The 26,865-nt window shown below is 40.2% G+C and overlaps 1 protein-coding gene across 1 annotated transcript in view; it reads right to left on the bottom strand.

The window, feature by feature from the left end:
• The window catches only part of LOC142401833 (complement C1q tumor necrosis factor-related protein 3-like), a 52,692-nt gene that overhangs the window by 2,416 nt on the left and 23,411 nt on the right, over nt 1-26,865 (bottom strand). The window contains exon 3 of the mRNA XM_075487297.1: nt 1,140-1,202. Within this exon, the coding sequence (XP_075343412.1) occupies nt 1,140-1,202 (63 nt within the window). The remainder of the gene's footprint in view (nt 1-1,139; nt 1,203-26,865) is intronic.

Here is a 26,865-nt window from a genome sequence, read left to right as displayed (position 1 = left end):
GACTGGCTCAGAGCCAGAGGCTGGTGGTACTACCCCCAGTTCACCTCTACCTCCAGCTTCTCCTTTCACCAGAGCAGGAAGAGTTAAATTACCCAGGCCAGGATAGACCAATGTGGACCTCACCGTTGTTGGGTTTGTAAGGTCATGACTCGTGTTACTTCTAAACTAAACAAAGTTGATGCTAATCGACCGGTTTGTTGTCCTTTTTCTCCAAATGAGAATCGATAAGGGAACCGACAAAGAACCGAATCGTTAAGCAGAATCAAAAATGGAATTGGAATCGTAAAAATCTCATCAATTCCCATCCCTAGTGCCATTCGATTTTGTAGGCTTATGTAAAGTTGACTGGTGTGCAGATATTGCAAATACCCAATGACATCAGTCATAGATATCAAGTGTGTCATTAATGTTTATGACACTTTCATGTAGACACCAAAGTGTTCAGTGTTATTTTAGCTTGTTATAACTATATTGTTTGCAGGTGTTACAGGTTACAGTTGCCCATGTAATATTAGTGAAACATTGCTTTGCTGAAATGGATTGGTAGGTAACCGGAGAAATACGAAATTTATATTCCTGCCTCGGTCATTTTCAACCCTCCGCTACATCAAACACAGACTGAGGAGTTGCCTTTCTGCCAGCAAACTGGAAGCCTTTATGTTGATGGCCACCGAGAAAGCTGTTCTTGTGTCCCTTGATACTGACACAGTGATGGACCGAGTGGCAGAGAAGAGCGATTTAATGAAAAAAATGCTTTTGTAAGGTGAGGAGATTTATTTAAATGAATATATTTGTGTTAGGATTTAATTGCATTTTTCACAGAAAGTGATGAGATTACTTGTGTGATCGTATAAATATTCATGGTGGGCCGCCATGGCCAAAAATGCCCGGGCCATTTTTTGGTCCCAGTCCAGCCCTGCTCACAGGACGCAGCAGGGAGTAAGAAGATGTTCAAAAATGATGTTGCTAATATGGGATGTCATACAGCTTCATGTCAAAAGACATGTTGAGTCAAACTTTCATCAAAGCTGTGGCAAAGTGATAAAAAAATTATCCATAAAAACAATAATTTGACAGCTAAACATATTTCAGCCTAAAAGTTCAAAGTTTGATTTGATTAATCAGAGCTGTGACGTTACCTTTCAGCTGCTGCTTCAGCTTGTTAGTTTCAGTCTCCTGTCCCTCAAATTTCATGTCATAGTCTGAAAAACAGAGCATTAGTTTCATGACAGACATATGTTGCAAATATTTTCATCTTGTTGACAAAGCTTAGACACCCTCTAATATGTCAGTATCATGCAGGCTTTGGATCCACACTGGAACATTTGTCCATCAGAGAGAACATTTTCCAAACTAAAGATCGCTTTAACCTTATTTCATCTCAATCCTCATTAAAGTGATGCAGATTAAAACTCATACAAGTAAATTAACACAACCAATAATAGTCAATCAATATTCACAATAAAAATAAAAAAATCTAACTATTTTCCTTAATATTTTCCCACAAACTCATGTCGAGACCGAGTTTCAGCCTAAAAGTTCAAAGTTTGATTGGATTAATCAGAGCTGTGACGTTACCTTCCAGCTGCTTCTTCAGCTTCCTGTCTCTCAGACTTTGCTGCATTTCCTGAAAAAAAAACAAAAAAAAAAAAAACAGCATGAACGGCTTTTTTCAAATTTAAAATTTTCTTCAATTCTCTGGAATCTTCTTTTTTTCACCCAGAAAAATACAAAATACTGATATCAATGTAACACAGCTGTGGCTCCTGAATTCCTTCATTACTGTACCTGCACTCTCTTTTTTTAGGAACCTGAGCTCCATCCTCTGTTTGGTCAACGAGGCGACCATCTCTCTCAGAGCAGCATGGACGTCCGGTGAAAATGACTTCTGGAGTGCCAACGCCTCCGTCTGATCCGTGGAGACGGAGCAGACGGCGCAGACCACAAGAAGCAGCGGGAGAAACAGAGCGATCTTCATTCTTTCTCTGGAAATCTGCACACCTCGACTGTGTCCCCTGCAAACCAGAGAGATTTATATAGCCGAAAAAAGAGGTGTGAGGAGGAGGGAGGTAACGTCCTGCCAGGTAAACACTGACAGGTCAAGATCAGGTGACTTTTTTTACCAAAACTATTTACGTAAGAATGTGTTTGCCAGCAGAGAGGAATGTGCTCATACAGCGTAATGAATAACAAACATTGAGTTTGTGCAAAGACACATTTTCCCCCAATGAGCTACATAGCCCCAGTTAGCTGGTTAGCTGTCCACAGCACCAACCAAAAAGTCCCCGAGGTGTTGGGGAAGCTGGCGCTGTCCTTTGGCCCGTTCAGAGTTTAAACTCAAAATGCTAGAGATGAATATACTTAGTATATTATGTTATTAAAAGGAGGGGCAATTAAAGATGAACAGCCTGTTTTTAACAGGCTACTCTGTACTCTGAGTACTTTCACAGAACAAGAAAGTTTAAACCAGCTCAGCAGTTAATAATGTGTAAACTCTTTGAGGGAAGAGTTTCTCCCTTCATACTCACTCAAGTGCACTTTCTTCTCATCCTAGGGCAATATCTACGGGAAAATACGTTTATGTATATTTACAGTAGTGACGGGACCGATACAGCTGAAGTATCCCCTTGCACGCGGTGCGCCAAACTGTGTTTAAAACTAAGCGAATCTGTCAACGGGATGCATCTCTGCCAAAACAATCATTCATCATTTCAAACAGACATCTTATCTACAAGCCATAATGGAGCCAGAAAGAAAAAGAAAAGTTTCCGCCGTGTGGGACGATTTTGATCTTATTTCAGGCAAATAAGGCATTTGTTTTTATTTGCTTGTTTCATCCTGTTCCCACTTGATCTTTCAGAATTCAAATGCCTTTCAAAGTGACTCAGTTTAAATGATTTTATTTTCAGCAGGTTAAATGTGGCATTTGTTCGACAGGCCTGACACTGTGGCTGCCGGGTCTCTGGACACTGCGGCCGCCGGGTCTCTGGACACTGGGGCGGCCGGGTCTCTGGACACTGGGGCGGCCGGGTCTCTGGACACTGGGGCGGCCGGGTCTCTGGACACTGGGGCGGCCGGGTCTCTGGACACTGGGGCGGCCGGGTCTCTGGACACTGGGGCGGCCGGGTCTCTGGACACTGGGGCGGCCGGGTCTCTGGACACTGGGGCGGCCGGGTCTCTGGACACTGGGGCGGCCGGGTCTCTGGACACTGGGGCGGCCGGGTCTCTGGACACTACGGCGGCCGGGTCTCTGGACACTGCGGCGGCCGGGTCTCTGGACACTGCGGCGGCCGGGTCTCTGGACACTGGGGCAGCTGGGTCTCTGGACACTGAATCTGTGGACTGAAGTGTTGAAGAGGTGAGGGGGGATGAGTATAGTGCAGCTACCTGTTGTGGCTCAATGCCAAAAATGTCCAGCGTTGCAGCGCGCTGCACAGTCCTCGCCTTCCCCCAGATGCGAGACAGGTCTATAGCCCAGGTCTGGAGAACTTGCTTTTCCAAAAAAAAGTCAATGTTATTGTCAGGTTGTGGTGAAGGGAAGGACACGGACAGGGATGCGGACACGGATGCGGACTTTAAAATGGAAAACTTGGTTTATTTAACAAAAATAACAAAGTACAAGGGAAAGGCGCGGCTTAGCCGGATTCACAAAACATGACAAAATAAACAAAGGTGTCAACATGGCATGGATAAATAAATACTTAACTTGGCAAAGTCGACGTGGACCATGGCTGACGAGACGGGTGAGACATGTAGGGCACGAAACGAAGGCAAAGATCCGACACACTGAGGGGAGATTGGAAACTAAATAGGGAGTGAGAGTGATTGGAGACAAGGTGCAGCTGGTGGGGAATAAACAGGTGCAGTGAATGAACTTAGTGCAGGGATACTAAAACATGGCAAAACTAAAAACCAAACATGGACCAAGAACCAAAACATGACAACCAAAACACAAAACCCAAACAGAGTCCCATGGCGTGACAAGCAAAAGCTTTAGTTTCACCCCTTTCTGATTTCATGCAACCTGCTGATCTGCACTGCACATCACACGTTTCTTTGGGGCCTGACTATGACTATGAGAAGAAGTGGTTTCGCACTCCTTTTGAAAAAAATATGTACGTCTACTTTATTTTGGAATTCACAAACTGCTGCACTGGCTGTGTGCCTCACTCCAGAGCAATTAGAGTTTTTTAATGTTTGTGGTACTCGCCCTCACATCTCCTTGGCCAAACCTACACATTGGCACTGGCAGGGTGTGGGAGAGTTTGTTGCAACTCGTCAAAAACAGACTGATTGGACAGTTTCACCTGCTGATCCAAATTTGATGTTTTCTGAACGATTGTCAGCATACAAGAAAACCTTTTTGAGCACAATGCATTGTCAAAGAACTGTGGAACTAGTTCCCACTACAGAATCACTTTTTGAAGCATGTTTTTTATCTGAAACAGATCTGTCTTCATTACCCATGTTGGCTGAAGTGGCCACTGATCTTTGGGCTAAAAGCAAAAATGATGTGGGGTTGATAAAAGGCTGTGAACCGGTAATTGTCACCCCTAAATCGGACTTTCGCCCGTGTAAAAAACAATATCCTTTGAAGCCTGAAGCAATTAAAGGGATCAAGCCTGTTTTTCAATCTTTTCAGAAAACAGGTGTCATTGTTCCCTGTGAAAATTCACCTGTGCGCACTCCATTATTTCCTGTTAGAAAGATTAGAGATGCTGGCCAGCCAGATGAATGGCGTTTTGTGCAGGACCTCCAAGCCGTGAATGCTGCAGTTCAGCCACGTGCTCCCACTGTGCCCAACCCACACACTATTTTGTCTCAAATTCCATCAGATGCACAGTTTTTCTCAGTTGTTGACTTGTCTAACGCATTTTTCTCTGTCCCTGTGCATCCTGACAGCCAGTTTTGGTTTGCTTTCGAATTTGAGGGGAAATCTTGGGACTTTTACCCGGTTATGCCAGGGATATTGTGAAAGTCCCAATATTTACAATGCTGCCCTCAAAGCTAGTCTGGACCCTCTCCAACTAACCCAAGGCTCTGCTCTATTACTTTTACTCTATTGGAGTAAAAGTATGCAATTAAGTTTGCAAATATAGTGAAGTAAAAGTGAAAGTTGTCAAAAAATGTTAAACTCGAGGAAGGTACAAAGTATTCCAAAATATACTTCAGTACAGTAGTGAAGTATTTTTACTTCATTACTCTACAACACTGCTAAGTGTGTTGGGTTTGCAGTAAGTTCTCCATATGACACTTTGCTGTCTGGTTCCCTTCCTAAACACTTCTCTGCCCAAACTGCTGAACTCATTGCACCTACTGAAGCGTGTAAGCTGGCAGCTGGTAAGTCTGTCACCATTTACACAGATTCCAGAAATGCTTTTGGTGTTGTTCATGACTTTGGTGCGCTGTGGAAACACAGACATTTCCTTAAATCAGATGGCAAACCCATTTTGAACTCCTCACAGGTTTCTGATCTTCTTGATGCGATCCTTTTGCCTACAGCCATTTCGGTCTGTAAGTGTGCGGCTCACACTAACTCAGATGATCCTGTTGCTCGTGGCAACGCCAGAGCTGATGCTGCAGCTAACTCTTTTCCTGTTTTCACTTCCCTCTTTTTGCAAGCGGAAGACACGCTCACAGATTTCCATGCTTTGCAAAGTTTTGCCTCTGCAGATGAAAAACATTTGGTCCTCAGCGGGTGCAACTCATACAGATGGTGTTTGGCTGGGACCTGATGGGAAACCCTGTCTTCCTAAACATTTTTTCCCTCACTTTGCTAAATGGACACACGGGTTGGACCATGTGTCAAAAAGGGGAGATGCTGAATGCTCTCACTGCTCATTGGTTCACAAAAGGGTTCAGCTCATATGCACAAAAATACTGTCAGTCATGTTTGGTTTGTGCTACACACAATGCAGGGAAAGCAATACACACTTCACAAGCTGCACATCCTCCGCCAGAAAGGCCTTTTGAACATTTAATGATGGACTTTGTTGAACTCACACCAGCTGAAGGAAAGAGATATGCACTCGTAGTAGTGGACATGTTTAGTAAATGGGTTGAAGTTTTTCCTGCAAAACATGCAAACAGTCATGCACTGCTGACAGAAATCATTCCAAGGTGGGGCATTCCAGAGAAGATCAGCAGACACTTTGTTAACACAGCATTGACCGAGGTTGGTAAGTTCCTGGGAATAAGCTTGCGTACACATTGTGCCTATCATCCACAGAGCGGAGGTGCTGTGGAGAGAGAAAATGGTACTTTAAAGTCCAAGCTAGCCAAATGCTGTGAAGAAACGGGTCTGCCATGGACAAAAGCATTACCTATTGTGCTCACCTATATGAGGATGAGAATTAGAGCTCGAGTGAACCTCAGTCCATTTGAAGTTTTATTTGGCAGACCTCCTAACCTGGGAGTGGGACCTGTAACCAGACCCTCCCCCCCACAACTGTTTGTGATGATGCAATGTTGTCTTACTGTCGAAAGATGAAGCGACGTGATCATCACACGTGTGAACAATGGCAGAAACTGTTTGTTGTTTGTAACCTGACGTGTAATGTTACCGTCCCTGTCACATGGGGAAGAAGTAATACTCAGAATTCAGTAGCTTTTCATTGTATTTTTACTTATTGCCTATTTGATTCTCCCTCCATGTCTCATTGGATTTTTAATGATACTTTGCATTCCACTCGCCCTGTCCCGGACATGTTTTGGCTGTGTGGCCGTCACAGTAAGCTACTTTCCAGTTTGCCTGCCAATTGGACTGGTAGGTGTGCCCATGTGATGTTGGTGTATAATGTCCGTATTGCTGATGACCCTTTTGCTCCTCAACCCACCCGCTCAGTACGCAAACGCTCTATTCCTGGCAGTTTTGATGATCGTGTCTATGTTGATGCAATTGGAGTCCCCAGAGGTGTCCCTGACGAATACAAAGCCAGAAATCAGATAGCTGCTGGTTTTGAGTCCATTTTCTTACTATTAACAAAAATGTGGACTGGATCAATTATCTTTTTTATAACCAACAGTGGTTTATTAATTACACTCATGCTCCTATTGAAGGACTAGCTGAACAGCTAGGCCCCACTTCTCTTATGGCTTGGCAAAACAGAATGGCTTTAGATATGTCGCTAGCTGACCGCGGAGGGGTGTGTTAATTTTTGGGGTTTTTTTGTTTGTTTTTATTTTATGTTTTTATTTTTCTGTACAGCACTTTGGTCAACTGAGGTTGTTGTAAAGTGCTTTATAAATAAAATTGGATTGGATTGGTTAATTACATCTACGCATCACTTATGATCTGTACATTGATGAATAGAAATATTTCCTGTTGACATTTACAAATTCACCATGTGATGTCGCTTTTATAGCAATGTGTGAGCAGTCATAGCTCCGGTTACATTAGGAAAACTGCAGATTGGGCTTTAATGTTGGCCTGTATCTGATATACCTGGCTGAGATGCGGGAAGTTCCGTCCCAAACGGCTCGGATAAAACAGTTTCTGACACATTTGTGTCGGTCCAGGAAGGTTTCGTCAACATGACGGTGTGAAGGTTATTATTTTAACTATCAAGATGTCTTTAAATATGATGTTTATTTGCTTTATTTAGCCTTGTGTTTTATTCCAGGAAGTTTTTTAGGATCATAACCTTTGGCACTACCCCTTTAAATGTGGTCTGTGTTCTCTGAACTATGAATGGGGATAAAAGGTCTACTTTACACCAACATGCATCTTTGTCTTTGAGATAAAATCTGCTGCTAAATTTCTCTGAAGCTGATCAAATCTAAAAGTAATATCAAAGAGTCCTTGTTTTCCTCTTTGTTTTAATATTTCTCATCATTTTTTTAAGTAAAGCCAATAAATACTGAATTAAAGCGGATTCTTTTTCATCATTAATCATTTAATTTGTATTTATTAAAGCAAATCTTCAGACTGCTTTAATTAAATGCCATAAATGCAGAAATGGGTTTTATTTGGATCTTTTAATAATAGAATGCAAACAGATGAAAAAACACAAATAAAACTGAACAATTCACTGAAATTTGATGCACCGTCAGAGAAAAGAAGCAGCTTCAGTGTCTCTGAGTCTTTATGGAAACACACTCTCCTGTTTTATTTGTTTAAATGTGAAGTTAACAGATGATGGAAACCGGATTATAAAGTAAAGGCTGAAACTTCTTGTGCTGACAGCTTCGACCGACAGATGGAGCCAAAGTACATTTAAACGTTTCAGCATCACCGTAAATTACAGCTGATGTTTACTTTTTATCAGGGAACATACTGGCTGTTATTGTTGAGAATATTTCTGTGTTTCCACATTATTTAAAAACATTTTATTATTCCAACACACACAGTTCAAGTTATTCAAAAAGTAAAACAGCTTGATAAAGTGCTCTTACTGTGGGAGTAACAAGTCATTCACAAGTGGAACATTCACACAGCAGATAACTTAACCTTTTAAAGTCATTTACAGAATATCACCAGTGGCTGTAAATGTAAATATAATGATGAATAAACCCGATCACCTGCTTTTTCTCTTGTTCTTCTTCATTTACCAAATACCCACCAGCCACTGATACTGGCAAAGCACAGCAACCTCTCTTATTTCTACGAAGGCATGTCCTCATCTGAGAGGAGGCTGTTTGTTGCTATGGAAACGGTCAACACAAAGTTAGGCCACGCCACTCGATGTCATAGGGTTAGCAGCCTGAGAAGGGTTGCAACTGTAATATCAAACATGAAAACTCAACCTGCCATTAGCTGGTTACCTAACAGCCACTTATCAGGTTCACCTGTTCAGGTACCTGTCAGCACAAGCAGCCAATCAGCTCAGTGCATTCAGGCGTGTAGAGGTGGTCACAGCGAGCAGCAGAACGGGGGAATAAAAGTGTTTAAGGGACTCTGAACTAGAGCCTGGCTCGGGCCGGATTTTTCTGTCCGAGCCCGGCCCTCAACCGACAGAAAAGTGCTCAAATCCGACCCGAGCCCGACATTAATTAAAATATTTGTGTCCGAGCCCGCCGGAAGCCCGAGACCAGTGACCAACGCAAGACGGCGCACCCTAATCAGTAAATACACATTGGTGACAGCGCACCATTATCCACCATAATCCATTATAAAACATACACATTAATGGCGGTGCACCATAACAAATGCACAGGCACTCTTCGACCAGAATAAACACCCATTAAACTCAATACAGAGAGAGAAAGAAGTTGACTAATAAAACACTAGAAACTCGAGTGACCAGAACAGTAGCCCAACTATGCTAACCAGAGCTAAATGCAAACCAACATGGAGCGAAGATAGGCTACTGTAAAATATCAGCAAGACCAGTAGTCAATTCAATAACATATTACTGAGTTACAAAGTTAGAAATCACTACAGCAGCCCTGTCATAAATTACCACCAGATCAAAAGGTTTGCATACCGTGAAATGTGCGCATTGTCTCTTTCGAAAGCCAGACTAGCCAGAGACATAACTGTAGTGTTACGATAGTAAAAGTGACAACAATAAAACCCTACGCGAAGGACATGACATGATATCAAAATGATGCCACGGCGGACATAATGATTAAATTAAACCTCTATGCCCTACCTTGTTTTCTTCGTAGCGTCTGTGTGTGCATCATATCTTCTTGGTGCTGCTTTCCTCCAAAGTTTGTTACCATATTGTGCTCTTCTTGCTAGCCCATGCTGCAATGCATTCCTTGGCGAATGCAGTGATTAAACTTCGTAATTTTATATTCTGACTTCAAGAAAGCCTAGAAGGCATACTACAACATATATTAAAAGACCGCGCTTTCACTGGCAACTGATACTTTGGCTATTCTTAAGAAAACAAGGTAGGTTGGCTCACAGCATCTTCCGTGCTGATTCTGAATCGGCTGGTTCGGAGAGTCGGCGTTCAAACGTTGCCACTGGCAACTCGCTCATGCACACACCACAGATGCACACTGCATGCTGCACGGCATGAGGCACGAGTAGCCTACCAACATTTCCATTTATGCATATTCAATTATTTATGTTTATCACAAAAACTGATGTTTGCAATGAACTGAAACCTGTCCTCTGGCTGTTTATAATTTTCACGATGTCTGCTTGCTTTCGAGCCCGACCCGAGTCCGACAAGACATTCTAATTTTTTGTCCGAGTCCGACCCGGCCCGTCGGGTTCCGACCGGGCCCGTCGAGCTTCGGTCGGGTTGCCATACTCTACTCTGAACGTGGCATGGTTGTTGGAGCCAGACCGGCTGGTCTGAGTGTGTCAGAAACTGCTGATCTGCTGGGATTTTCACCCACAACCATCTCTGGGGTTTACAGAGAATGATCCGAAAAAGAGAAAAAATGCCTCGTTGGTGTGAGAGGTCAGAGGAGAATGGGCGGACTGGTTCCAGATGATGGGAAGGCAACAGGAACTCGTTCCAACCAAGGAAACCGTCTCTGAACACGTGGGAAAATAGATCAACTGATTATCCATGCAGAGCAGATTAACAGAAGAAGAAGAATATTATAAACATCTGCCAAACGCCAACCAGCATACAACCACACGTGTTGTTTTTATATCGGCATGACTTTATTGGACAGAACAAAGCACAAAGTAACATCAAGCTTGTCGCCATAGAAACAGTCAACACACAACTGGACTCTCAAGTTGATTTTTTTAATAACTTGATGAAGTTGTTCAATAATTTTTAAGGTAAACACAAGAAACTTGAGCTAAAGACTTACTTTAAGACCACTTAAATACATCCTGAACTTCTTCTTTGCTTCTTCCAAAAGTCAGTTTACCCTGAGTGCTCCCCCTGCTGGGCCCCCAGCTGCTATTGCTTCTTCTAATCCAAATCCACTGACTGGACTTTACTGCCTCATCTGACACTTCCTTCACTATTTTCCTCACACTCTGTCCACTTACACCCAGCTCCCTCAACAATGAGACAACAGACTTTGCAACAAATCCTCTACATCCTACTTCCACTGGACAGATTCTAACCTTCCATCCTCGCTGCTCTGCTTCTGCCCCCAACTCCACATATCTAAGCTTTTTCCTTTCATATGCTTCTGCTACTAATTCCTCCCAAGGAACAGTCGTCTCTATGAAACAGACTCTCATTCTACTCCTAGACCACAAGCCTATATCAGGCCTTAGATTTGTAGAGGCTATCTCCTGGGGAACAACAAGCTTATTTCCTAAATCTACCTGCATCTCCCAATCACAAGCATCCTCCAAGCTGCCTTTCGTCCTTATCGTCTTATTGACTTTCTCCCCCTCTTGAACAAACTGAATTGCCATTAATTTAGCAGGAAACTAACCGTTGTTACGGTTGTAAACTTCATGTAAACTTTAGCTGATACGCCGAACACCTTTATCAGAAACATTTGTAGAAATGTTAATCCTATAAAGTGGCTTAAAGATGCGCCTCGTCCCCCTCCTGAGATGAGGCTGATCTCTGTGGTGTCGTCCCTGAACTTAAAGGAGAACTCCGGTATTTTCTACATTAAGCCTCTTTTCTGAGTCATCTGCAATGTTTTAGAACCCCCCTCACCGCTTTTTTGATGTTTACTGCTGTCTCCGGTATTTGCCTAATTTTGATTCTTCTCAACCTTCTTCAGAACGGCAAGTCATGCGCATGTCTACAAAGGTCCGTAAAAGCACAATAAACGTCCGTTTTCAATATAATCAACTCACCGGAGTGGTTACTGGTGTGCACTGGTAATCCATATCAAATTTCGTGGCGAAAAGTTGCTTCTGTCGTGTTTTATTTGACATTTTGTACTGGATGTTCGTTGATATTACTCCGCCACCGCTAAGAAAATAGTGCGAGCATGAACGAGCTGCCAAATAAAACACGACAGAAGCAACTTTTCGCCACGAAATTTGATATGGATTACCAGTGCACACCAGTAACCACTCCGGTGAGTTGATTATTTTGAAAACGGACGTTTATTGTGCTTTTACGGACCTTTGTAGACATGCGCATGACTTGCCGTTCTGAAGAAGGTTGAGAAGAATCAAAATTAGGCAAATACCGGAGACAGCAGTAAACATCAAAAAAGCGGTGAGGGGGGTTCTAAAACATTGCAGACGACTCAGAAAAGAGGATTAATGTTGAAAATACCGGAGTTCTCCTTTAAAGATGGAGATGTGAGTGGGTTTGCAGTCAGAAGTGCACGGTGAGTACAGTAGTGGGCTCAGCACGCTGCCCTGTGGAGTGCCCGGATGGAGGCTGATGGAGCAGAGAAAGGGGCCCAGCTCTACAGACTGCGGGGTGGTGAGTTCGACTGTCCAAGATCCAGATGCAGAGATGAGGGGTGAGGGTTAGGGTGGAGGAGTTTCCTGGTGTTTTCCCTGGTGTTGGTGTATTGTTGACACAATAATTCAGATGAGAAAACTTTCAGAAAAGATCGAACTGTCATCTTGGGATTTAGGGAAGGACACGGATGCGGACTTTTCAAAAGAAAACTTAATTTATTAACAAAAAACAAAGTATCAACAGAAAGCGTGGCGGACAAAAGGTCATGGCATGGAATAAATAAATAAATACTAGGGATTGACACGGACGCTTCGGCGCTTGTTTCATCTTCGTGAAGCAGAGTGGTTCGGCACAATGTTCCGGGGCGTGTATCAAATGGCGCTGATCACGTGATTGATGACGTCCGAAGCGCCGAATGCATTGTTTGGTCGAACCACGGTTCAGAGGTCTCTCATCGTTTGAACACTTGGGCGCGCTATTCTCTATAAAAGGAGACCAGTTCTGTTGCCCTGTCAGAATTGAATTCCTTGCTCTTTTCCATGGCTTCTGGCAAGAAACGTTCTGTGGCTTGGGATAACTTCACCTTGGTTTCTCCTAATAAGGTGATACTATTGTACAATATACTATTGTGTGATGGAAGATGTTTGCTTGTTTTTGTTTTTCAAGTGTAAATATAAGCTTTATTATTATTATGGGTATGCATGCTAATATAGTTCTCTTCTTAAAATAAGGGGGCAGCACATTTAAGAATCTAAGTTATGTAGGACAATACATTCATCTTGGACTTGTTTATTTAGCGCATATCCCAAACAAAGCGCTTACGGCCATTATTCCACAGCTGTGTCCCGTGTACCAAACACCTCTCTGTCTGTGTTCTGACAGAAAGGTGTGTTTATTATGCAAAGTGTCTCTGAATTATTTAAAACAACTAAAGTGTACTATTATTCTTAGCTATTGATGATGTCTTTAACTAGACATGATGTGAATGGTGGGAGCACACAGTCTCTTAACTGATAGCTCAGTGATTAGCTTAGTGGCTTTTGCATCCAAAGGTTATGAGTTCGAAACCAGCATTTTACAAGTTTGCCCTGCGTTTATTTTCTTGATATGTAGAATTTTATTTTTGTAGTGTCAAGGTAGCAAAAGCTTGATTCTGTGTTGGTGGATATGATTGTAATGGATGTGCAACCATTTTCCATTGTGGAATATAAAGGTTTCAAGGTACGGTGGCTAGTAGTTCTATAGCATTTATAGTATCAATGCATGTTTACCTAATGAGCTGTATTTCATTTAATGTCACCATAAGCACACACCCCTCTCACTTTATACTTATCATTCACAATGTAACACAAGCACTTCTCATATAAATCACATTTTTTTTCTTTTACGCTTTTTATTTTGTACATATTGTACAGGCTGGTTGAAGCAGATGATACTTGCAGTGCACCATCAGATGTCGCTGTTCTGTGTGGTTTCAAAGCCCCGAAACTTTGGTTCATTTACTGGCACAATCAGATGAATCCTGCGGAAGCTTCATGAGGCTTCACCGGCCATCTCTAATAAATACTTAGCTTTGGTAAAGGAGGAACATGGAGTAAACAGGTATCATGGCATGGATGGCAAAGATCCGGCAAACTGAGAGGGGAGACTGGAAACTAAATAGGGACAGTGATTAGTGACTGGGTGCAGCTGGAGGGGAATGACACAGGTGAAGTGAGTGAACTAATTAACAGAGTGCAGGGAAACTAAGACATGAATAAACTAAAAACTAAACATGGACTGAAAACCAAAAACGTGACCTAAAACAGGAAACTAAAAACATAAGTCCATGGGCGTGACACGAACTAAGTTTGGGCTGAAATAGGAGACATTTAAACAAGCTGGAGTTCAGCTGCTTGTTCTGCTGGATGCTGATATGCATTCAGACAGGCAGGTCTTACATTATAGAAAACAACAGCACCAACAACAAGAACAAATATTATTGCAACTGGAGGTCCAACTTTCAGTCCAAGAGAGCCACTCTTCTCTCCTCCATCCTTCTTTCCTCCTCCATCTCCCTTCCCTGCAGGTCAGAAACAGGTGTGAGTATCAGCAACATCTTTAGAAAACACCTGAAACCTCTGATCTGAGATGTTTCACATCAACAACCAGGAAGCTGCTTCAGCTCTGATCCAGAGACAAACACAAACTCACCTGCTGGAGAAACTTCCAGGTTGAAGGTGACGTTTTTGTCCCATTTCAAAGGTCCCAGATTATTTTCTCTCTGGACTCGACACTGAAATATTCCGCTGTCGTTGGTCGTCACATTCTTCAGATCCAGAGAGACGTTTCCATCCTTCATCTGCAGATCCACCCGGCCCTTAAAAGATGGAGGTACTGACACAAACTTCCCGTTTGTAAAGAAAAAGTCACCTTCAGGCAGATCAGGTCGGGTGCACTCTACAGCTATGATGGTGTGTTTGTTGGGAGCCGGCCATGTCAGAGTAACATTATCTCCAGGTTCAGCTGGGACGATTATCTGTCCTGCAGGAGAGGAAACAACACCGAGCAGAGAAGTTAAAGAGGTTAAAGAAGTTAAAGTGGAACTCTGAACTTCCACAGCCACAGAGTCCACGCTGCTCTGAGCTGTTTGACTCTCTGAAACCTGCCAGGATCAGCTTTTATCAGAGGATTAAAGGGACATTACGAAGCTGGAACCAGGTGGAACCAGTTTTCTGCTTATAGAGTGAGAATAATGATCTGATTGTTCTGTAAAAACTGTCAATAATTCGTTTAGTTTATTCCAAGCAAAAATAATATACAGAACAAGCGGCTAAGTATTTGTGCAAATTCAAATAAGCTTGGAAAGGAGTGGGATGAAGACAAGCTTATAGATTCCCACCCCCATTCAGTTCTTAATAAATAATAAGGCCGCCGCCATTTACATCATTAGTTCTCCATCAAATGTGTGTACATAGTACAGTTGCAAAAAAGAAAAGGAAAAAATACATACACATACATACACATGTATGTATGTATATATATATATATATATATATATGCATGCATACATACATATATACATACATTTCTCTTCCCCCCTTTCTTCTTCCTTAAAAAATACCAGCAATGGCAATAAGAATACCCCAAGGGTAAGGACTTTGAGTAACTGATTATAACATCTTTTACTGTCGTACGCAGCGATCTTCTTGCACACTGTACTTTAATAATATCATTTTTTTGTATCTTAGTTTGAAAAGGTGAATGCAGAGGTGCAGCTTGCCAACAGGCAAGGCAGGCAACTGCTTTGAGCCCCGAGCCACTAGGGGGGCCCCGAGAGCTGAGGTGCCAGGGTCTCCGCGGATCCTTAAAAAGTATTAAAAAGTCTTAAATAAAAAATACGTTTTTTAAGGTCTTAAAATGTCTTAAATTTCGCCGATTTTCGAAGAGTGGCATTAAATTTCATCTGGGCGGAATGAACGAAAGATATGTCTGGAGAGACGATTTTCTAACTTTTGTGTGTGCGCGAGTACTTCCGGTGAAAACTTCCGGTGATTTGACAGCTAGCGCGTCAGGTTAGGGCCAGTGGCCATAAACAAAGGTTATAGCCGAGAAGAAAGATGATAATATAACGTAGCTAAAAAGACTAGCTTTCTTCAGTAGCCTAATGCTTACCGATTTAGCAAGCCTAGCAGCCTAGTTGCTAATGCCAGCCGCAGTAACGGTACCAACCATACCCGATGTCAAGGAGTTGGCTGAGCAGGGGCAAGATTATGGAGGGGCTGGCAGAGTTAACTTCATAATGGGTGAGTGCAGGTTTCATTCACTTGTTTTCATTCTTTCACAGGATTGATTCACTTCATTGGTTTATCCGATTGCTGGCCGCCGAGCCATTATGTGTCTGGGTTTGTGTAGGTTACTGATCATGGTTGTTAGCAGTTGATAGTCAGGTTGTGTGATATGTGTGAGAGTGTGTATTTTTTCTATGGGTACGTGCCATTGACTGTATGAGCGGTCTGTGCTCGTTTTTTTAAAAATTAAATTAGATTGGAGATACTTTATTAATCCCGAAGGAAATTCAATTTTGTCGTGTGGTTTATGCTGCAAAGTCACTGTCCATAGTCTGTGCTTCACGAGTTGTCCAAAGTTCTGGTTTAAGTTAACTTGGGTAGTAAAATCGTTTGGCTAGTTGTAAAAGCACAGTAGACATAACTCGAAAATTAGGTTCAATTATGGATTTATTTTGCTCAGAGCCTCAGACAAATAGACAGACAAATGGCAGCGAAAACACGCTCCTTTGCAGAGGTGTGACAATTGGGCACGATTGTCCTGTAGTGTGTGGTGTTGCCTTGTGCGTTCGAATCTTATGCGATCATGTTGACACACTGAAGCACACATTTCACACTGGACTTTTTTTCAACACCGAACAGCCAAGAGTGTAGTTTTTATATATATTTTTGCCGTGGTAATGGTCTTAATTTTTATTCTAAGAGGTCTTAAAAAGGTCTTAAAAGTCATTCAATTTGTTGATAAAAAATGTGCAGATACCCTGGGTGCATTCAATCAGAAAATTTCTAGTTACTTTATAAACTGTCTCAAACAGTGGCGAACGTTTGTGGTGAACATGTTTTCTTTGAACAGTTCAATTTAAATGATTTAGTCAAAGGTTGTCTAGTTAACATGCCATTCTATAATTCCATAATTGCATTGTTGACTTAGTCAAACTCACGTCAAGTTCCACTGTAGGCTATGTTCGCGGAGAACTAGCTCCTCAGAGTGTTTGCGATTGTTGGCAACGTTCGCCGGAAATTAAAGGCCAGTGGAAAATAAAAACCATACTTATGAAATCGACATCATGAACAGCTTTACTTGTCACAAAGAATCTTTAAATGAACACAATTATTATTGGATGGCCAGCTACACCCGGTAGATAAATAGCAACAGGCGAATATCAAGTGCCAACGTAGACAACGTAGTCTTTTTTAGTTATTTATTTATTCTTTACATGTATATTTTAAAAATAACAATGTTTTTCATGTTTGGAACATGTTTGGAATAAAAAGAGGTTTTATTTCATACATTTTTCGTTGGTGTCAGATGTTTTGTTGACGAACACTGGTTGGTAGGGCCCCCTAGGATTTTTTTGCTTGGGGCCCCCACAGAGTCTAGAATCGCCACTGGGTGAATGGATGGGCATTGTTTAATATTGGCACATAGACTGTTCCATAGACGGACGCCACATACAGAGACACACATGGTCTTCCTCGTGGTCCTCACTGCTGGTACTTTGAATTTGCCACAGCCCCTCAAATTGTAGTTACCTTCTCTTTTTAAAAATATTCTTTGTATATTTGTCGGTAATAATTCCTTACTTGCTTTGAACAATAGCTGTGCTGTATAGAAATCAATTCAATCTTGTAGTTTTAATATTTTGGACTGCAGAAACAATGGATTTGTGTGTTCAAGGTAACCCACTTTATTAATGATTCTTACTGCTCGCTTTTGTATTGTTACTAGGGACTGAAGCGAACTTTTATAGTTATTTCCCCAGACTTCAATTCCATAGGTTAAGTATGGCGATACCAGGCAGGAGTACAATATATGCAAAGCCTTAGGATCTTGAACATATTTAGCTTTGTTCACTACTGAAATATTTTTTGCTGCCATTTTCTGTATATGTCTGATATGTGATTTCCAGCTCAGTTTATTATCAATTGTGATTCCTGAGAATTTGATTTCGGCTACTTTCTCTATTTCAGTACCATTTATGTTAATTGCTGATTTATCTTTTTCTCTATAATTTCCAAATGTGATAACTTTTGTTTTAAGTTGAGTGATAATTTATTCATATTCAGCCATGTTTGTACTTTAGTTAATTCATGATTTACCTCTTCTATTAGCCTACTGTAATTCTCATCACAGTGAAATAAATTTGTATCGTCCGCAAATAATACCATTTTTAGTACGTTAGAGACCTTAAATATGTCATTAATGTATAAGCTGAACAGTAATGGGGCCAGTATAGAACCTTGAGGCAGACCACAAACAATGCTCATTCGTTCAGACTCAAACTCACCCAACTTCACAAATTGCTGTCTCTCTGTTAAATAGCTTTTAATCCAGTTCCAGGCCACTCCCCGTATGCCATATTTTTCTAATTTTTGGAGTAGGATACCGTGATCAATTGTATCAAATGCTTTCTTCAGGTCTATGAAAATTCCGACAGCGTGCTTTTTGTTGTCTATTGCATCAGTGATTTCTTCTACAGCGTCTATGATTGCCATTGTGGTTTATCTCTTTGGTCTAAATCCGTATTGTCCATCATTAAGTAGTTTATGTTTCTCAATAAATTTTTCTAGTCTGGTGTTGAACAATTTTTCTAATATTTTTGAGAACTGGGGTAGAAGAGAGACTGGTCTATAATTTGTGAAGATGTGCTTATTTCCACTTTTAAAAAGTGGTATTACTTTAGCAATTTTCATTTTTTCTGGGAACTTTCCAGTTTGGAGGGAAAGGTTGCATATATAAGTTAATGGTTTTGAGATATTATTGATTATTTTTTTTACTACTCTCATGTTTATGTCAAAACTATCCATAGAGGATTTATTTTTTAATTTGTTCACAACCGCTTTAATTTCTTCCTCCTTCACATCTGTGAGAAAAATGGTTTTTGGATTCCTATTTATTAATGAGTTTGCAGAGTCATTGCTGTTGCTTACTAGGATTTTATTTGCTAGTTTGGGTCCGATATTTATATAGAATTCATTAAATTTGTTTACAATATTCTCCATATTATGCTCTTCAATAGAGTTGTCTATAAAATAATTTGGGGATGAGTTGGTTACATGAGTTGGTTACAACCCTGAACATCCTCTCCATGAGACTGTTATCAGAAAACAGAGTCTCTTCAGTCAAAGGCTTCTTCAGTTTGGATGCAAAACGGACCGCTACAGGAAATCTTTCCTGCCCACAGCCATCAGCATCTATAATAACTCCTTGATTTAATTGAGTTACATCAACATTTAATTTCCCTCTGGGATAAATAAAGTATTTTTGAATTTGAATTTGAATTTGAATTGAATTGATTATTTTTTAACACGCTGTTTAATATATTCCAAATTCCCTTCATGTTGGTCTTATTTGCATTTAATTGATTTTCATAATATACTTTTTTACTATTTCTAATAATGTTTGTTAATTTATTTTTGTAAACTTTATAGCGTTTTTCTGATTCCTCAGTCTTTAGTTTAATAAATTGTCGATATAAAGTATTTTTCTTTTTGCACGCATTTAGTAATCCATTTGTCAGCCAAGGACTTTTTTGAGATGTATAATTTTTTCTGTATAGGCGCAAAGGACAGTGTTTATCATATAATCTACAGAATATTTCTACGTAATTATTGTATGCTCTGTTTACCTCTTCTTCTACCATGACAGCCGTCCAGTCTTGATTTGCCAGGTCACAATTTAGTGCGTCAATATTTTTCTCGTTTATCTCCCTTTTAAAGATATTTTGTTTTGCATCAGATTTTTTTTCGTACTTTTCATTATACACTCCAAAGATTGGCAGGTGGTCTGTTATATCACATGTCATGAGTCCACTGATGTTGATTTGTTCGCTAGTATTTGTAAAGATATTATCAATAAGTGTAGCACTATGTGAGGTTATTCTACTGGGTCTGGAGATGGTTGGGACAAGGCTCATACTATACATACTATTCAGAAACTCATCTGTCGCATGATGTTTATTTGGATTTAATAAGTCAATATTGTAGTCTCCGCAAATAAACAGTGTTTTACTTATACTTGAAAATGTATCCTCCATCCATTCCATAAATGATTTAACACTTAACCCAGGCAATCTATATATACAGCTTATTATAATGTTCTTTTTTCTTTCACAGTTTATTTCCATTGATACACATTCAAGTAAATCATCCACTGCCACTGACATATTTTCAATTTTTTTAAATGAAATTTCTTTCCTAGTATATACTGCTACTCCTCCACCTGCTTTGTTTTTCCTGTTCACATAGCAAAGTTCATAACCTTCTAAATAAAAGTGATTTATTCCTCTTCCTTCATTGAACTAGGTCTCTGATATTGCCACAATACTGAATGGAGAAGTGAATTGCTGCACGTACTTTTTAATGCTACTGAAGTTTGTGTACATACTTCAGCTGTTAAAATGTATTATTGATAGGTTTGTTACAGTGTTAAAGTTCCCATGGCATGGTATAGTAGCGGCGCTTTAAATGGGCTTGCGGAGGCTTCAGGATGTTATACCCGCAGGCGTTCTCAAAATTAACCCGGAAAAAGCAGATTTGGCCTCTTAGAAGAAAGCAGCATTTCAGCGCTTTCTCCAGTGCCCTGTTTTCCTAATGAGAAGCAAGGAGGAGTGCGAGGGGCAGGGTTTAAATTGGGGCGGAGCGCTCCGGAGCGCAGCTCCGCCGCCTCACTTCGGACGGACCGGCAAACGGAGCTCCGCTCCGCCTGCTCTAGTGTTCATATTTAAAAAAAAAAAAAAATTTATGTGATTAAATTCATTTTTCAAGTCTTCTAAAAAATATTACAATTGTCAGGAAGGTTTGTCAATAATTACGCTGAAAATAAAAGCAAGTTTAGGTGAATTACAGCACTGTGCACATGCGCAGAGCCATGACATCACAGTTAGCATTATTCAATCCAGCCAGGCAGGCAGTGCAACATGCGCGTCCGAGATTTCATTCTGAGTGAAACAAGTTTGTAGTTGTAGCTGTCTGTGCTGTATCTTCGTGCTAAGAATTTGCAAATACATTTATCACCACAGGAACAATGCTTTAGCAAGACATGGGGTAAGTTGTGCTTCTTTCGTGCATTTTAGCTTCTCAGGCAATGAATGTCCTTTTGTATTGTAAGTAAACAGTAACCTAATGCAGATCTACTTGGTGGAGCGTTTGCTAACATTAACAGACGGCTCTCAGTCGAGAAATAAAAATCACCATCAAGTTCGTATTTCAGACTGTATTTCTGTCAGATTGTTCATTTACCAAGTTAGTTATTCTGTGGGTTCTAGCCTAGTTAAATATCACATCAGAATGTTTAAAAAAAAGAGTTGGCTAACTGATTGAACGAATGCCTGCTGCAACGTAGCTTTGCGTATGGAAACTAGAGGCCTGCACGGGACAGAATTTTTAGTCCCGCTCCCGCCCGCACTTTTTTTTTTTTTTTGCTCCACTTGTTAATAACATCAGATGGATTCAGTGCAACAATGTCTTTAGGTAGCTGTCAGGTTCAAATACCTACAAATTTATAAAGAAGCGAGAGAGACGTTATAGGACTTTTTAACTCATGAGGAGAACCGATGAGGAGACAGCCTTCACAGCTTCGTCCTGATCAATTCTAAACTGCTCCTCATCGCCTCCTCCAATTTATTTAGGAAATGGGTGTGTACAACAAGGAGACAAAGAAAAGAGTATCCATTTACAAACATCTCAAAACACAGGACAGGGGGATCCAGTTTCAGGCCGCATTCCTGACAAGGAATTTTTACGACCTTAACACAAATGAACAAGGCATACTTTGCTTACACTCTTGATCAATACAACAAACAGAGTATATTATGGGATAACTACATCACATGCATTTACAACTCAACATTTCCCTCCTTTTTATCACAAATATGCTCAAATTGTCATTTCAACAACGCAACCTCTTCTTGCGAGATTTCCAGCTATTTACGAGCGCATACCTGCTTACACACAGAGAGAAAAGTGATTACTCATAGACATGTGGATCAGAATACAAATCAAGGAGAAGGAATTATTTCCCTTCTCGTTCTTCATCATCATCATCAGTCTGGTAATCAAGGAGAAAGCACATTTGAGTCAGCTGCTGCTCCGAGGGTGAAATACAGTGTTATTAAGACAGAGAATACAACAACATCCATACAAGGTCAGAATTGCTGCAAAAACAGCAATAACAATCAACACAGATGAAATTGATGTTCTATATATTTACCAAATGCATCTATCCATGAGTCCCACATGGTAGTGCTCCTTCAGTTCAAGATTCGTAGGCCCCAATGTGATGCTGCCATCCTTTGGCGTATTATTGGGAATAAATGTGCAACATTGCTCGTCAAATATCACACACAAATATCCCTGTTCAGCCAGCAACATGTCCAGAGCCATATGATCTTCTGAAAGCCATAAGGGAAGATGCAGCCTATGAAAGCCAATTGTTCAGCAATTGCTTGAAACCCATGTTGTGTCATATTACCTAACCTCTGCACGTTGTAATGGATGTAATTGATTCTGTCTTAATTTTTGTTAATCGTACACCACCAACAGAGATGACTCAAAACCTGCTCCCACCTGATCAACCAGTTTGTATTCATCTGGGACTCCTCTAGGATTCCCTATAGCGTCTATATAAGACAGATCTGGAACAAGCATTTCTTTTTTAGCTCTCCAAAATTCAAGTAAGACAGTTTTCCACCTAAGAACTAGGTCTGCAGCTGAAATAGGATAAATTGAAACATGTAACAGTAAAGTAACATTTACACACACCATCACATTATTTGGAAGTCTGTCAAAAAGCTTGTTAGCACCACACCATCACCAAATGTCGCCACGGGACATTTAGAGGTTTAAATGTAACATTGATAGTTATTATCGTTTGACACCAATTTGTGCACATTCTACCTAATTGATTCTTTCCTGCTGTCATATTTATACAGGTAAAATTTTCTTTAGCTATCTTTTAGAAAACAAAGTTTTCTTTTTATCTGGAAAAGCTAATGGAAAAACGGTGTCAATTAGTGCAACTGGCCTTGCTAAGCCTAGTTTTATTCATTACTTCTAGTACATTCAGGTGAAATCAGACCAGAGACAAACTTCGGGAATGGGTCTAAGACCCAAACATACCACACAATCTGTTTGTGTTTTATTTAGCTGCAATCACAGTCATTAAAAACCAGTCACTACTTTATCCCAAAAACTCCTCTACCTCTCTCATCAGAGAGGTCTCCCAGCACCATGCAGACACACCAGCCCCCATCCGTGCTTCCCTGGAGAGCTGGAGGCCCCCACTGGTGCAGTCAAGCTCACACAGGACAATCTGTCCTCTGTGTGTAACTTGGGGAAAAGGGTGGCTTTAGTCAAGTTAACAATGAAGATAATCTCATCGGTTTTCTGTTGCATTTTTATGATTAATCTGTAATGTTTAACATAGTCAGTAGTCTTGTAAGCACTCCACCTTTACCTCTGAAACTTATAAGTGGCTGAGTTGAAAAGTTATCACCGCGATCCTACTTCGAGGTAAATAAACCAAAGGAATTGTCAAGTACATCTGAATCTTGTTTACTGTACATTCTAGATTTTCTGTTGCCTGGGCTCCTAGCAGGCCCACAATTAATACACTCCACTTTAACCACATGCTTACTGAATACAGTTTTAGGATTTGGTTGTGAGTGAAATCTAGATAGCACTCAATCTCAGTCTTCTGTGAGGAATGAGGGTAAGTTGTCAACTTCGATTTATTGGTCTCAGATAAGACAGGGACCAATCTGTCTCTCCTCCTCTCCAAAAAAGGAGTCTTTGTAAAAACAGATCTTAGCTCTCTCAATTTTATGGCAGTCTGCTCACTCACCTCTCCCAAAATGCTTTCACAGGTCTAAGGTTATAGTAAATTAGAAAATCCCTGCTTAAACTCCTCAAAACTCTCACAAGGGCTGTGGACATCTTCACCATACATTGAGACGATGATATGCTAATTAATATCATCCCCTTTGAAGTCTGGACTTTCCCTGTGGGTCATGAGTTGAAACAGAGACCCACCATCTACCAAAATGACCTTTTTACAATGACCAGTGTAACCATGTGTTCCTTTCAGCTATTTTAACTGCTGTGGGGGTGGTGAGCAAAGCCTCAGTAATCAGTTATCAGCTTTTTTATTTTCTTAAATTCTAGCGTTGCTCTCATATTATCAGCTAGATTACTCTCATCATTTAATTCCCATGTATTCTAAAAATTTAGTAATTCTATATGGCCATGCCAAACAGAGTTTCACAAGGTGTCAGTCCTGAGGAACTAGTTATATTATAAGCATTTTCACTAGGTCCAAACACTAATAATGGTCTTCCTGCTTTCTCCATACATTTCTTTAGTCTGTTTTTAATTGTTCCAATCATCCTTTCTAATAATCCTGCACTTTGTGGATGGTACGCGCAGTGGTGTTTTAGGTTAATGTGGAACATTTGTCCAATCCTATTCATAATTTGGTTCACAAAATAAGTTCCATTATCACTATATATTCTTTCAGGAATTCCTATTAGTTAGGATTCTTCGTTGAAAAGAATTCTATCCATTTTGAACACGCATCTATGATGACTAAACAAACCCTTTTTCTCTCACTACTATTTAATTCAATAAAATCCATATGAATTACTTGGAAGGGTAGTTTCTGGAAAGCACCTTTAGCCTGGCCTTAGATTAGGCTTATGCTTAGCGCATGTCAACCACACTCTACAAATGTTTTTATTTTTTATTATAAGTATTAAATCCATAGTAGTATATAATGTTGATGTACCTATACCACTATCCCTCCTTTTGAGACATGCGTTACGCCATGGCTCAATATTGCAGCCCAGCTGTATAGATCTTTCCTCGAGGATAGGTTTTTTGTTTGTATATTTCATTTATTTATTTATTTTTTCTCTCGTCATACATAGACGTCCTTTTTCAGTGTAGCTTTCTTTTATTATATCCATTGATCTATTTCTGACTCTGGCTCTACTGTTATATATCTCTCAAAACTCCTGCTTTAAGTGGTACTTCTAGAGTTACATTCATTATTTCAATGTGCTCTGCTGCTGCTTTAGCCGTTTCATCAACAAATGCATTTTCTTTTGAGACAAAATCTATGCGAAATGTATGCACAGCGCATTTGCATACTGTTAATTTTTTGTGTTCTAGCATTTGTTAATAGTTCTACATGTGTCACGGGTTTTCCTATAGATGTTACCATTCCTCTATTTTTTCTTATTTTTAAAGTATGTACCGTAGCATATGCATACTGGCTATCAGTATCCACAGTTACTCTTTTTATCTGTCATTAGTTTACATGCTTCTGTAAGAGCCACTAATTTTGCTGCTTGGTCTGAATAATTAGATAGTAGCTGCTGTGCTTTTTTTAAAAAAAACATTATTAGATTTTTATTTCTTACTTGTGGTGTAACTCACCACAGCATATCCTGTTATTATTTTACCCAACACATTTTTCCTAAAAAACCCATCTACAAACAATACTTCTCCATCAGCTAATGGCTGATCTTGTAGATCTGCTCTTGATTTTGCATTTTTCTCAGCTAGCTCCTGACAGTCATGATTTGTTTGCAGTTATACGACTGATACTGCATGTGGCTCTCTTAAAATAAGTGAATGGAACAGCACTATCGTTGCACTTGTTTCTACAGTTATTAATGCAGCTTATTACGGCTCGAACACATAATGCACATGCCACAGTATCTAGTTTAGATGAAAAATAAGCTATTGGTTTCAGCTTTGCTCCATGCTGCTGTGTTAACACTGAGGTCATAAAATGACCTTTGCAGTCTACCATCTGAATAAGAGGTTTGCTGTAGTCTGGCAATGCTAATGCTATACTGGAGACTAACTTCTTTTTTTTTTAATTTCGCAAATTCTTCTGGTATCTATTTGAGGACAGAGGACATTTTCAGTGTTTCTTCATACATTAGTTTATTCAAATGGTGCTGTTATTTCTGCAAAATTTGGAATCCAGGCTCTGCAGTAATTTGTCAGTCCTAAGAATGACATCATTTGTTTCTTTTAATTACATGAAGTTCTTGGCAACAATGTTGCCACTTTCTCTTTTGTGTCCATCTCAATAACCAAAACATCTTGTATACACATACAGAAACCATTTTCTTCTACCTTCCCCTACATACTTTTTCCATCAAAACCACTTAAACATCCTTGAGCAAGATGTTACATCAGCCAGAGCAGCTAATGTTACATATCTTGCCCTGACAATCAATTTCAGTGCAAAAACCCATCTTTATCCATTGTCTCTCTGTCCTCCTCTGAATGCATTCAGCAAAGCGTAGGGACTCATTTAGCCCTCTGTACTACAGCTTGATTTACAGCTCTTAAATCCTGCACCATCCTCCATCCAATAGATGAGGCCTGTTTTCTTAATATTGGTGTATTACATGGTGAATCATTACACGGAACTATAACACCTGCTTTTATTAAATCTTCAATAACTGGTTTTATTCCATCTTTAGCATCCTGTTTTAATGGATTCTGTCTAATATCTGTTTTAGCACTCATCTGAACAGGCAGAGTTTTTCTGTTATCTGTCTAACATCAGTAGGTCTTTCTGACCCTAATTTATGAGGGCCTCTGCTCAGGAATGCGTCTTCTGAGTCAGAGGTCTTTCTTTTTTTATTTTTTTTTTATTTCTAATTCTATTTTATTTTAGTCTGTAGCTATTTTTCCTGTACCCAGATCCTCCCATTTCTGATTTTTTGCTTTGCTTACTGAGACATGCAATGGTCTCCACTCTCTTTTAATTTATTTATTTTGTCTGCGAGCTACTCTTTTTAATTGTTTTTTCTGATATTCATTATTTTTAT

Source organism: Odontesthes bonariensis, chromosome 16, assembly GCF_027942865.1.
Source record: "Odontesthes bonariensis isolate fOdoBon6 chromosome 16, fOdoBon6.hap1, whole genome shotgun sequence".
Classification (NCBI taxonomy): Eukaryota; Metazoa; Chordata; class Actinopteri; order Atheriniformes; family Atherinopsidae; genus Odontesthes; species Odontesthes bonariensis.
This window is presented reverse-complemented; position numbering and strand designations above follow the sequence as displayed.